This window comes from Parasteatoda tepidariorum, chromosome 11, assembly GCF_982258835.1.
Source record: "Parasteatoda tepidariorum strain Cologne lab strain chromosome 11, Ptep-v5.0, whole genome shotgun sequence".
NCBI lineage: Eukaryota > Metazoa > Arthropoda > Arachnida > Araneae > Theridiidae > Parasteatoda > Parasteatoda tepidariorum.
The window spans coordinates 41748837-41762925 of NC_141765.1; the positions used below are offsets into that span (position 1 = coordinate 41748837).

Consider the following 14089-nt stretch of genomic DNA (forward strand, 5'->3'; position numbering starts at 1 on the left):
TTACCTTCGTAACTTTCAAACACGTATTTTAACTTTCTTCTTCTTTTACCAAAGGAAAAAAAAATGCTAGAAAATGTTCAAATACGTTTGTGATTTTAAATATCCAAGCAGCTTTTTTTCCCCAACACTTGAATTATTCATAGTGTTTTAGCCAGTTTCTACTGATCCATTTCCACTAAGAACTATCTGGTTGAGTGCGGTGGGAAAATCTTATGGCAAACTAATGCCTCTCCGTTAAATATTCATTGCCGCTTCTTCACTTCAATGCAAAGTATTTCAGTATCTGGTATTTTTTCCCCTCAATTTTTTCTTACATTTTATCAACCATGGCGAAAAAGAGACGATCGTAGAGAATTTTGTTTACCCCGCGGATAGTCTTAAAACTGATTTCCGCTTGTTTTGATGTTGATACATCTTTGATGGAGTGTAAAGATGTAAAAATCAACTTTATGATTTTTCACTCGTTTTATTTAAGTGATTTTAAAAGATTCGCAATAGTTTTATGGGTGTATAAATTGAGATGTTGTTACAAAAAGTTTTATTTTCTATAAAAGGAAAAATAATGCGAATATTAAATGCTTTGAATCTTTTTATAGCTTTTCTTTTTACACTATTTTTGAGCGATATTTGATTGAAGTTTTATAAAACATGTTCTACAAACTGTCGACTGTGTGTTTTCGAAAAGTTTAATACTATTATTGAATTCAAAACATTCGTAGTTATTCAGCTTCAGAACACACTGGAATTGCTTTTGAATTATTTACAAAAAAATATATAAAAATAAGAATTATATGTTTCTGTTATCTGAACCATTACTAGTTATCAATTATATAATAAAACAAAGATTTTTTTCAATAACCGAAACACATTGCAGTTTTGCATAAAATGTGTAATCATTTGAAAAAAAATACGTGACTTCTAAAATATAGATTAATACTTCCCAATTGTTTGTAATATAGTGAACTAGAAATTAAAAATGGGGAGTTTTTGTATCACATGTGCTGATGACGTTCGGTATTTAAAATTATATATTATACGCTTGAAATAATTATATTTATAAGTTAAAATGTTAAGTTTCAATCTTATTATCTAGAACAAAATTTACAACCCCATTTTATAAGCTATTAGTCAATTTAAAATTCATTTTTGAGTTTTAAGAATGAATGTTTGTCATTTTAGGTATGTAAGTAGCAATATTTATTAAAATGTAACAAGTATTAAAGAGTTTAGAGATATAGCCCTTTCCTGCATTGATTTTGAGTATCCTTTATTACATTTTTTAAAACTAGCAAATGTTTAAATTTTTTAAACATTTTTTAAATAAATAAAATGTAAATTAAAGTATATGAAAAAGTAGGTGATATAGCGTTCTGTAATGTTTGAATTTAATTAGTATCATTTTATTATATAACTCCGGAGCATTTTATTTCCAGTTATAGCAATTGATATTGCTTAAAAATTCACCAAATTTATTTCTATGATTATCGATAAATATTTTTTTCCTATTTAGCATTATTATTATTTTCTCAATTTAGTTCTATTTTCAACAAATTTAGCATTATTATCATTATTTTTCTGGTAAAAATATTTTTAACAGTTTATGAAGAAATATTTTTGCATTCCAAATTCAGATAATTAATTTTTTTCGCTTTAGAAACAGAAGCATTTAAGTTATCAAAGTGTAAAAATTATTTTATAAAGGAATTTATAATTGTCCAAAAAGTAACGGCAAGTACTAAGTTTGATTTTTTTTCCTTTTGTGCTAAAAAAATATACTCATTTTAGGTTAAAATTTCAAACAAAAAATATGCATTTATTTTTTCTTCATAATTGCTTTTCTTTACATTTTGATCTAAGTTTTTTCTTTATTAACAAAAACATGTTTCAAATTAGATATTTAATTAAAGGAAATGAATGCGATATAGTAATAGACAAATTAAATCTATGTTTGTAAATATGGATACTTAATCAATCAAAGTAAATGGGAAAATGTGTGTACTGGTCGAAAAGTTACATTTGGAATTCAGGAAATAAAATAAAATATCATATTACATAACTAGCATTTCGATGAAAATTTTACTAATTACTCAAAATATTTATTTTTATAGAAGAAAAAATAATCTTAATTACTGCTGCATGTTGTTTCTGTAGTGTTTTATTTGAAACAATTTTTTGTATTTCGGTAGTGATTTACATTTTTTATAACTAAATAAGCATTTACGACCTACTTTGAATTCACTTTTATGGCTACTTTGAATTCCCTTTTATAATAATATAATAATATAATATATCAGTTAATCGATGCAAAGACTTTTTAAAAGGTTCCTGTAAAGACTGCATCTAAAAATATTATAAGAAAATTTCATCAAAACAGATAGAGATAATCATATTGAAATAAATATAGTTTAATTTAAAATTATGTTATCAGAAATTATTAAAATTATTTTATCAGAAATGAAAAGTTTTTGCAAACTTCTTTGCTGTATTTTTTGGACAATTATTTATAATTATAATTTTTGATATTAGAATGCCGCAGTATTTTACACTTTTATGCAGACATACACTTTGTAGCATGTAAAAAAGAGTTAACATGATTGAATTATTCATGTAAAAAGTCATATATCACGCATTGTTATATCCCTTAAAAGTTTTGTTCATAACTCATGAGAAGGCGTCATTTCGCGCCATTCGACATTTTGAGCTGTCCGATCTCGAACTGGGAGAAGTAGGGACATTTCGGACATTCCAATTACCTTCAGATGATTGGAGGGAAAAATGTCTATAGGATATATATTCCTGTGGAACATCATTCTTTACAGGTCTTCTTCTTCTCCGCCGTCTAAATTTAATAGCTGTCAGCAAAACTGATAGTGTCAGTACCAAAGCAGCACTTATGCTGCTTCCAAGTATGATACCTAAGGTAGATAAAGTCATTTTCGTTTTTTGCAGCTTAGCTAGAGTTTTTATCTGAAGGCACTTGTGATTTCCATTATCTGGAATTGTAGGTTGTGTTTTGCCTTCAATTGTAACGTATGGTATTGGTTTACCTAAAGTTCTTAGGTATTTTCCTGCAGCAGTAACACACACAGTGTACCAGGTTTCTGATTTCAACTCGTCAAGTTGGTAACGTCTTTGAATAGCAGGAAGAGGCTCACTCGATTTCAAGCTACTTCCTCTAGTTGAGGTGAGGTGATATGTGACGAGAAAATCATCAATGAGTGTTCCATTTTGCACATTCCATTTAATAATTAAGGACTCATGATCAAGATGCACTGCTTCTAAATCTTCTATGAAAGGTGCTGGACATATGTCTACTGGATGAAGACTTAAAATGGAAGTTTCTTTCAATCTTTCTGGAAGTATACAGTTTAGGTCTTTTATATTGCTTTCGGGATCATGGATCAGTCTAGTGTGCTCTTGAATCCATTCCCAAAAACTGAGTAGTCGACAATCGCAGTTAAATGGGTTGCCTATAATACAAAAATAAATCGTATGTAAATAAGTTGATTTTTTTTTAAAAAAATAATATTTTATATTTTAACAAAAGAGTACCAAGTATATAGCCAAAATTTTATTTTACACTATCTTATAACAATTGTGAACATTTTAATAAATTCTTAAACTCATTTCATTATTCATTTATCGCAATATTTAATCAAGTTGGATTCTTAACTGACTTTTTTAAATTACAGTTTGAATAAATAAGTCTAATATGACATTAGAGTTATTTTGTATCTTTATCCATACACTGTTAGAATTTTTAAAACACCATAAACCATATAATTTTTCAAATTTACAAGAACCTTAATATGTGTTAAGTTGAACTGCATTATAAAAATTTTAAATTTGATAACAAGATGCAATAGTTAAATTTGCATGGAAAAAGTGGTTCAAGTTAAACTCTACTTAGATTGCATGAAAATTGTCCCGTATTATGGCTAAAGACACCAATATAATGGTCTAATGCCGAACCGGATTTTTTACAATGTATGCTTCTAATAAAAAATTTTCCATCTGAATTTAGAGGCATAAATCAATTATGTACACTAAATATTATGGTGAAAAAAAAGTCATAATACGTTTCATAAAATGAAACTTTGAATTAATAATACAACGGAAAGTGAAGAATTTAAAACTACTGGGAGAATTAGAAATTATTTCTGTTGATATAATTTTTTAAAATCAAAACTGTAGAAAATGGCACGTGAGCTAAAAGGTAAATAATACTCCTTTACCTTACCTATTTCTATAAACATCGCATTATTCCAATATTATAACCTGTTGTTGTTGCTGTTGCTAATTCCCATCTGGTCTGACGGGGTCAGACCAGATCAATGAATCCGTTAACATTGAGAAAATCCGAAACCAGAATGGGAGAGGAATGAATATCGTTCCAGTATATTATAACCTGGCTATCATAATCACAAATAGGTGATTGAAATTGTTTTTTTTTTTTTGGGGGGGGGGGGGAGAATATTAAGTGTTTCCATATTTTGTGTTAAACGTTAAATGTTGAAAAGTGCTTATTTATTTTACTTCATTGACGCGCGCATAAATAACAAAATGATTGATTAGTGTCTTCCTGTTGCTACTTAAAACTGCGATGCATTCAAGCTTAGTAATGAAACCACCAATGAAATCGCAGCATTTTCGAGAAATATAAGTTTAGTTATTTAATTGTTTAATGCATTTACGATGGCAATTTAGCTTTATATTAATATTTATTAATCTTCGAATAATTATATTTTGCCGTATTTGTACAATTTATTATTATAGAGATGTATGAAAATTAGTACTTTCAAGATTCTATTCTAAAATATGAACAAAAGATCAAAGATAAAATATTATAGAGAATGAAGAAATTGTTTCCAACGTAAAAATCCGTCAATAGTAGTACTATATAGAAACAATACTATAAAAAAGCAGAACTGTTTCAGACGTAAAATACTATTTCATTGTTATTAAGAATTTTATTTATGTAACTATAAAGTATGCGTGTTAGATTTATTTCAAAAATTAAAGAACAAAAGAAACCTTCCAAAGAAGCATGTAAAGATGGTATAAACCACAAATGGGTTTTATCAAGTACTTTATTTTTTAACAACGCAATAAAGAGAAAAAGAAAAGCAAAAAAGAAAGTTAAAAAATGCTTAGATGAATATTTTTTTATTATAGGCTTACGCTTTACATTATGTAAATTTTTGGGTGGTAAACTCATTTGATTAATTAATATGAGATCTAATAAAACTTTTAAACGCTTTTTATATCATTTATTAAATAGTTATTCTGTAGTTATTAATGACCCTAATTAAATCTCACATTCACTCTTTTGTTTGCTCGAATATTATTATTAGCCTTAAAAAAACTAAGCATATTTTGTAATCGTGATCATAAAGGACAAAGAAGCCATTATTGAGCCTAGTTTTTCAATGTGATGAGAATAAGAGAAGGAAGCTTTAAAACACTTTCATTTTGTTTAAATTTGAAGTAGAACTATTACGTGTTATAAACACAACATAAAAAAACATCGATAAAACTTTTTTTAAAGTTTAACGAGCACTTTACTTAGTAGAAATCGAAAATAACAAAAAATAAAATAACATTTAAAAACTGCAACCCCGAAAAGGAAATTTTTTTATTTGTTACATAATTGATTCAATGAGTTAAAACAGGATACAAAGGTTATTATTTTTTTTAAACAAATAAAAATACTTTAAACGGTTTTATTGATAATGTTGAAAAAAGACAAATTGAGAAATAACTTTTTTGAACTTTTAAATTTTTTCTTTCTGAGTAATAGTTTTTTCAGAAGGTGATTAGATTTTCGTAAATAAATTCGTGTCAAAAAATTTCGTGTAATATTTAATGCAAAAAACAAACACTCACCGGCCAACAACAATTTGGACACTCTAACTTCTATGGGAATTAAAGTACTTGAACTTAGGAGAGTTATTTTATTGTCTTCAAGATTTAACTCAGAAAGAGAGCTGAGATCCACAAAAGCTCCAGACTGTATCCAAGTTATTTGATTATTCTGCATTAATAAAGTTTTCAAATTGTAAAGATTTCTAAACGTAACTCCCTCTACTTTGTGTAACTGATTTCCAGATACATCTAAATTCTCTACTTGCTCAATATCTTCACTGAAAACAGGCAGTTCAATTATCCGATTTGATGTTAAGTTTAAAGTTTTCAATTTCTTCAGTCCATAAAATCTTTCTTCAGGCAATATATCGATATTGTTATATCCAAGATCTAGAACGGTTAATTTTGTTAAAGGTTTAAAAGCGCCAGGTGATATTTTGACAATTTTATTATGACGTAACGATAAATGCAGTATATTTTTAAAACCAAGAAAATCATGAGATGCTATGACCGTTATATTGCCTCGGTTTATACGTAATGTTTCTAAGTGGTTAAAGCTACCGGTTGTGCTTAAGTCCTCTCTGATACGTACTATTGGATTTCGGTTAACCGACAGTATGCGTAGATTTATTAATGGAGAATTTAATAGAGAATTTGGAAGATAAGATAATAAATTTCCATCCAGGATGAGTTTATCTAAGTTTTTAAAATAATCAAACACGCCAGAATGAAAAGATTTCAGAGTATTGTTCGATAAATCTAATTCTTTCAATTTAGTTAAATTGGCAAAAGCATCTTGTTCTATATTTACTACATCATTGCTGCCAATAAATATCTTCTTTAAATTGCGATTTCCCTTAAATGACAGATGTGATACACTTGAAATTGCATTCTCCGAGATCGAGAATATTTCCAGGTTTGGTAAGTTTTCTATCGCCTGAGTTGGTATGTTTTCAAACTCGTTATTATCGAGATAGAGCTCTTTTAAAAAACCAAGGCTAGAGAAATGGCGAGATTCTAGAGTTTTTACTCCATTTCCTGCAAGACGTAGAATTCTCAGTTCAGTCATTTGTTCAAACATCCGGACTGTAACGGGACTTAGACCAGTGTTTTCGACGTTTAGGGTCGCTAGACCCGACAGTCCATAAAAAAGATTTTCGTTTGCTCCACTGAGGTTGTTTCCTGAAAGAAATAAATTCTTCAAAGAAGGAAGATAAAGAAAATCCACTCGAATATTACTCAGTTTATTTTCACTCATGTCAAGAGTTTCCAAAGAGGACAATTCTAAAAATGATCCAGCTTCGATTTCTTCCGCCATTGTGCTTGATAAAACGAGCTCTTTCAGAGGCAAGTTTCCTTCAAACATATACTTTCGAATAACGTATATTTGGTTATGTGATAAGTGCAATATTTTAAGATTGTGCAGAGTTTGAAATGTTTGAGGTTCAATATCCATAATTCGGTTGTGACTGAGATAAAGCTCCTCTAATTGAGATGCATCTTGAAACATATCCACGTTTAGATGATTGAGACTGTTATATTCTAAGTTCAAATAAAGTAACTGTCTCATACCAGAAAACGTACCACTTTCGATGGTAGTGATAGAATTGTGGTCGAGATACAATTTCTGTACTTCAACCAGATCTCGAAATACATCAGAATGTAATCTTATGATTTTGTTATGATTAAGCCAAAGAATTTCTAGTTTATTTTGTCCTAGTAAGCTATTAGCATTCATTGATACAATTTCATTGTGGGTTAGTTGAAGAGATCTGAGACTGGACGGGTAACGGCTTAGGATGTCATCTACCTCAAACATCTTGTTCCCTTGAATATTTAAATGTTGAAGATTAGCGAGCGACTGCAATGCTTCTGCTTCTATGACTTCTATTCGGTTGAACTATTAAGAAAGAAATATTATTATTTACACCAGTATTTATATTTAATATAATTATATGGCAAAGCAAATGCATTCAATTCATTAAAATATCAATGATCTTAATATTAAGAAACTATTTCATCCAATTATAAAAAGCTCTGAAATATTAAATGTATCAGAACTATTGGCAAAAAAGTCTGACTCACAACATTCAGAGCTCATTCTGTATGTTATGACGGTTTAAAACAAGATATTGATAAACGAACTTCTCCCACAGGTGGAATTTTTTAATTAAACTGTTACCAGATAGGTACTTTAGAATTTTTAAAATTTTTTTTTCTAACATAGTAGTGCCCAGAAACATAAAAATCTTGATGTATTTACCTGAAAATGGTCTTTCGAACAATTTGAAAAATACGGCTTATCATTATACTGCTGAAAGCTTTCATATTATATATTGATAGTATGGGGTATTCTGTAAGAAAATTAACTTTTGAATTTTATTTCAAGTGTGATAAAAAATTTAAATTTAATCTATTCCTTATTGTCTTATCCCAAATAACTTTTTTTTCCCTTAAAAAACAAAATTCCATGGTAAAAACCATTTTGGTCTGTTTTATAATTAGGTTTAATTAGGTTATGTTTAATTAAATTATGTTTAATAATTAGGGGATTTCATTGATTCAGGATCTGCACAAAATAAGATTGAATATGATTCAATGCTTGAAACAAAAGCGTTAATTTGTTTGAAATTTTACATTCTGGTATCTCTGTTGAATTGAAACTTGTCGACGGGAAACGTTGTAAACATTCATTTTCGAATGCTTACAGATATTTCAGAAACATGCAACAACATTTCACCTCATTCGAATGTTAAGTTTTCAATAAAAAGACAGAAAGAACATTATTCTAAAATCAAACTTGTTAAAATGAATATTTATACACTTAAATGTTATTTACACACTTTCATCAAAATTATTAAAATTTCTGTTTAGTGCATGAATTATTTATATTTTCTATTTTCTAAAATCCATAAAAGAAAATTAAGTGAGGAAAATAGCATTCATCTCAATACATTGATTTTTAATTTCATATAGATTACATTATCTTCTTTTTATGTCAAATATGGTTTATTGCAAATAAATAATCTTTTACATGAGTTCATGCAATTTATCTCGGAGCTGACATTGGCTTTATAATATAGAGAGATTGACACTACATACTCATCATGTTTTATGACAACTACGACCCAATGTATCACCTTATTATTTACAGATCATTCATTATAATGTCCCTATCAGGATCCATTTTTCTTTCACCGAATATATATTATCTATTGTTGTTTTTCCATAAAATATTACATTCCTTGATTTTCCCTCAGTAAGCAAGGAACTTACTTCAAAATAATGGTTGAAGAACTGACAATAAAACGGGCTTATTTCAACAGAAACTGACTGTCTTTTACTTTAGCACTTGATACTATTCTTTTTGTCAAATATATAGTTTTTACTTGTACGTTTGCTTGTTATTGTTAAGCTATTGATACATGACATACTCTAATAAGCCAGATGAAAATCAAGTGTATTAGAATAAGTTTCAATTTTAAATAAGTTAATGATTATTAATTTTGATCTGAAATGTTGATCCAGATTGTAGGATCTAGTTTGATGTATACAATGATGACAATTAATAAGCATATATAGTCTCCTGATAATAGAATTTTGATAAAAGAAACTATGCATTAAAATATATTGAATAAATATAATAAAATTTTTTTAAAAATCTCTAAATTAAATATTTTAAATTTTATTTTTCCTTTTTATGATGAGATGAGTTTAATAGTTCTCGGAATGAACTTTAAGTTTGCTTTTTAAAATTTATATGGCTGAGTGTATTCCGTAGTGAGGGATAAAATACACTTAGAAAAAAGTATGGTAAAAATTATCAGAATATGTTAAAACTTACTGCTTTTCGGACTCTATGGGAACACCAAAAAGCTTGCAAATTTTTATCGAAGAGTTTTCGTAATGATTTCTTTAAAATTAACATTAAAATATGGTTTTATGATAGATGATAAAATTTAGTAAATACGGTAAAAATTGGTAGTTTTATCATATCTTAGTATGGCATGAAAACCATTCATTTGGTTAAATTTACTTTTAAATTTTGTATTTATTTACTAAATGAGTGGTAAAAAGAACTATAGTTTTGAAAACAAGACTTTTGCTAAGCCGTTACCATATGAACAGAAAAATTACCAAATGAATGCTTAAAATACAGTATATTTTAGTTTATTTACCAGAATTATGATTTTTTTACCAGAAATATCATTACTATATAACACTGTAATTTTTTCTGAATTGATTTCTACGTGCAGTTTTGCTTTTATTGCATTATTTTAAACATTTTTACTGTACCTTAAAACTGTGGTTAATTATTAAAAAATTTTTAATCCACGAATGAAGATAACATCACACCATAAAATCGTAGTCAGCTATATCAAATAAATAAAAAATACGATACTCTGTTTCCATCTATATGTTTGCCAGAAATTTGGGTAGTGCAAAAGATGTAAAGAGTAAATATTGCAGTATCCAGAGAAAAATAAATGATTTGTAATAAAATTAGCAGACTATATTGTAACATTTGTGCCAGTTTAGAAAATAATGTGATTTTTAGATGATCGTATCTAAATATTTCTTAATGAAAAATAATATGAAAAATATTATTGTAAATGTAATAATTTTGAAAATACTATCACTTAAAATTTTTGATTAGTTAAACGAGGAAAGTATTTTTTTCTCTAACAGGATACCCAGAAAAAATATATATTTATTTTTTATAATTTAATATGAAAAATTGTGAATGGTTGAATATGAAATTAATTTCTTGATTTGAAACTTTTATAAGCTTATATAGACTGAAGGTACATAAATGTATGGCTGAGATACTTGAATATATTTATATAAAATTATATCCCAAGTAATAGCTGGGGAACTTATCAAATCTCATGCCAATGTATTCTTGCATATATTGGACAAACTAAACGCTCCCTTAAACTTTGACTTAAGTAACACGACAGATGCGTTCAAAATTAGGATAATCGATATTTTATCATTAACAGATATTCCATCTCTCTGCATAGTTGGAATTCTAATCACAAGTTAGATTTTTCTTCTGCTAAAATCATTCTATATTGCTGTTTCTCCACTGAACTTGATTTTTGGGAGTCATTCCAAATTTTGAAAAATTTTAATAATTTGTTTAATGACCATTCTAGTATTAGACCAATTCCCTAAATTTCAAAGTTTCTTCTAATTTGACCTGCTGACCTTGGGGTTCCCACTAAATCCCCTCTCACCTTTTTCTTACCTCCCTTTTTTATTAACTTGTTCCTATTGGTTAAACAACTTTGCCCGCATTTGTCTCTTTACTTTTCAACCATCATTTGGTGTTTAGACACTGAGAAAGGATCTTATTTATAGAAACGAAGCTATACTTTCTGTACTTCCGTTTGTGCTTTATTCACGTAGTATATGCTTGGTATAAAATTCCTGTTTTAGTATGAAATTGGATGCTAGAAATTCGGAAATAATTCAAAACCTTGATTTAATGTCATTTAAATGAGAAAAAAGTACTAAGTAATATTATATTAATTACCCACATGTTACCAAAATTAACAGAGATTGAGAGTAAATTAAAGAACAAATACTATTAAATGTACCTGTAAATGTAGTTCCTGTATGTTTGGCAAAGAATAAAAAATTCCCTTCTTAATGGTTTTGATAAGGTTGTTTTGCAGCCGAAGATCTCTCAGCTCAACAAGTTCTTGAAATGTCCCTTGTTGTAGTTCTGTGATTAGATTATTATCAAGTGATAGAGAGCGCAGTTCACGATTATTTTTAAACATTGATGGATGAATTTCTCTAAGTTGATTGAATGAAAGCTGTAATTGATAAAGATGGTGCAAATGATAAAATGCTCCACATTCAATATGAGTTATGGCATTATTTGGAATAAAAAGAACAGAAATCTGAGAAGTATTATAAAACGTATCATTAGTAATCTTTTTGATAATATTGTTAGTCAAAAAAATTTCACGAAGAAGAGTGAGGTTATTAAATGCTCCAGAGCTAACCGAATGCAAATGGTTGTAACTTAAATCAACAGTGCGAAGCTTTGAAAGATGACTAAAGGCTTTACCAGCTAGAGATGCTAAATTATTGTGGCTCACATCAAGAGATTCCAGTTCTCTTAAATGCAAAAAAACTGTGTCATTTAGTGATGTCAACCTATTCATATACAAAGACAATGAAGTCAGTCTGGGCATGGTAACGAAGCTTTTTTCATCGAGTGATTTTATCTTATTTGAGCTCAAATCAACCCTTTGCAAACTTGTAAATCTTGTAAATCCATCGTCTGGTATGTCTTCAATTTCGTTCCACACTAACCTCAATGTCTTAAGATTCCTCAAACGTCTTAGAGCATTCAGTGGAAACTGTTTTAACTTATTGTTGATTAAAATTAATTCTTCAAGAGTATTTTCAAGACCACCGAAGGCATATTCTGTCAAAAGATCAAGCTGGTTGTTCTGGAGATTCAAACTAGTTATCAAAAGTCCATACAAAGCGTAACTTTCTACTGATGTAATTATGTTTGAGTCAAAATCTAACGTTCGTAATGTTACAAGTTTGTTTAGTGAGCCTTGAGGGATTTCTTTTAGTTTGCTGTTCACTATAGATAAGCTATCCAATGTTAATTCAAGACCTGAGAAAGCATGTTCTTGTACCGTATTGATTTCTGTATGAGATATTTGAAGATGATAAACTGTTGAATTTTCAAATAAACCATCTGGTAATACTGTGACATTTGGATCAAGATGATAAATGCTTAGTGACTTAATAGGTGCTGTGATTTGTGATAGAGTAGTACGTATTTCGTCTAATCCAGTATTTGGACATTCTAGAAAAAGTCCATCTTCAAATTGGTAGCAAGGACACCATGGACTTCTTTCCCAGCGTGGACAACCTTCTTGGGACATGTTAGAACCATTGTCTGTGTCTTTTTCTGTTTCTTCCGTAGTTGTGACGCTGTTGCTTGAATTCAGGACAGTGCAAAGAGTGACGAAAAGAACAGCCCATTTTTGAAAACAAGAGTAGCCAACTACTTGTTGCAGATCTAACATATCTCATGTTTTATTCTGAAATAGAAAAGATAAAAGCACTTAGAAGATTAAATATTAAATAAATTAATAAAATAAAGAAATAGTTTAAATATTAAAATGGTTATGGACTTTTCTTCCTTTCCTTAGAGCTACATTTAGTTGTAATTTTTAAGTATCTTTATCTTATCATATGCATATTACAAAATAAATCTGGTTCTAAGTAATAAACTTGTAAGTCAAATGTATGTGAAATAAATACTCAGGTTATCTTAATATTCACAAAGAAACTACGCATATTTCTAATATCAATCAGAAAATAAGTTGTTATGTTTTGCTTATAAATTCTTCCGGATAGTGATACGAAATCAATTCGATATATCGAACTAAACAACAAATGAATAAAGAGGCATATGAAATTAGGCATGGGGTTTTCCTACATATACATAATATTTTTGTCTGTTAATAATAAATTGATTTTATGAATTAATATGAATTATTATTAAAATTTTGAGGCTGAAGCAAACATTGTGATGGTTAATTATAACTAAATAAATTCCGTAATTATTAATATTTTTTGGTGATTTTGATAACTATTAAGTTCTTTATAATTCGTGAAATGTTTTCACACTTGCCCCTAATATTAATTAAGTTTTACTGTATTTTGTAAAAATAAAATTAGACATATGTTTTAATATTTTAATTTAAGAATGTCAATTATGTTAATAAATATAATTTTAATTAGAAACCTTTTATTATATAATTAAATAGCGCTTGTTTTAGATTACTTTGTAACATTAATTAATAATATTTTAGTTAGAAAATTAAAGATAAGATTTCTGAAGTAAAAATTCAAATTTTGGGTTTAGGCTCTTGAAGTCTCGAAATGTTCAGTCACAAAGATTTTTAATTTTTTAAAAAATATTACAACCATTGTACTATATTACAATATTAGTAAAGTTTTTTACAAAAGTATTTTGTACACATTGTAATTAAAATTAAAGTTAAATCGTAACTAAAAGATTTAAACATTTGAATAAAAATCGTCCCATTTGTTTTTTTGAACGACTTACAACAATTCAATGGACATTCTTCAATAATATCTACAACTCTAAATTATTTAATGTATGGAGTGGATATTACAAGGGGAACAAAATTCTAGAAGAATTACCGAGCTGTATGGA

At 28.1% G+C, this 14089-nt stretch overlaps 2 protein-coding genes across 6 annotated transcripts in view; one reads left to right on the forward strand and one right to left on the reverse strand.

The window, feature by feature from the left end:
- LOC107448563 (uncharacterized) overlaps nt 1–14089 on the forward strand; it is a 182180-nt gene that overhangs the window by 48530 nt on the left and 119561 nt on the right. The window lies entirely within an intron of this gene.
- LOC107448561 (uncharacterized) overlaps nt 1–14089 on the reverse strand; it is an 89994-nt gene that overhangs the window by 2116 nt on the left and 73789 nt on the right. For 2 of the 4 annotated variants that reach the window (XM_016063809.3, XM_071187829.1), the window contains exons 3-5: nt 11469–12944; nt 5887–7765; nt 2754–3470 (exon numbers count right to left, since the gene is read on the reverse strand). In XM_016063809.3, coding sequence (XP_015919295.1) covers nt 2754–3470; nt 5887–7765; nt 11469–12929 — 4057 coding nt within the window. In that variant the 5' untranslated portion in view covers nt 12930–12944. Of the gene's footprint in view, nt 1–2535; nt 3471–5886; nt 7766–11468; nt 12945–14089 lie in introns of those variants that run through there. The other 2 variants (XM_071187828.1, XM_071187827.1) reach the window with 1 other exon arrangement.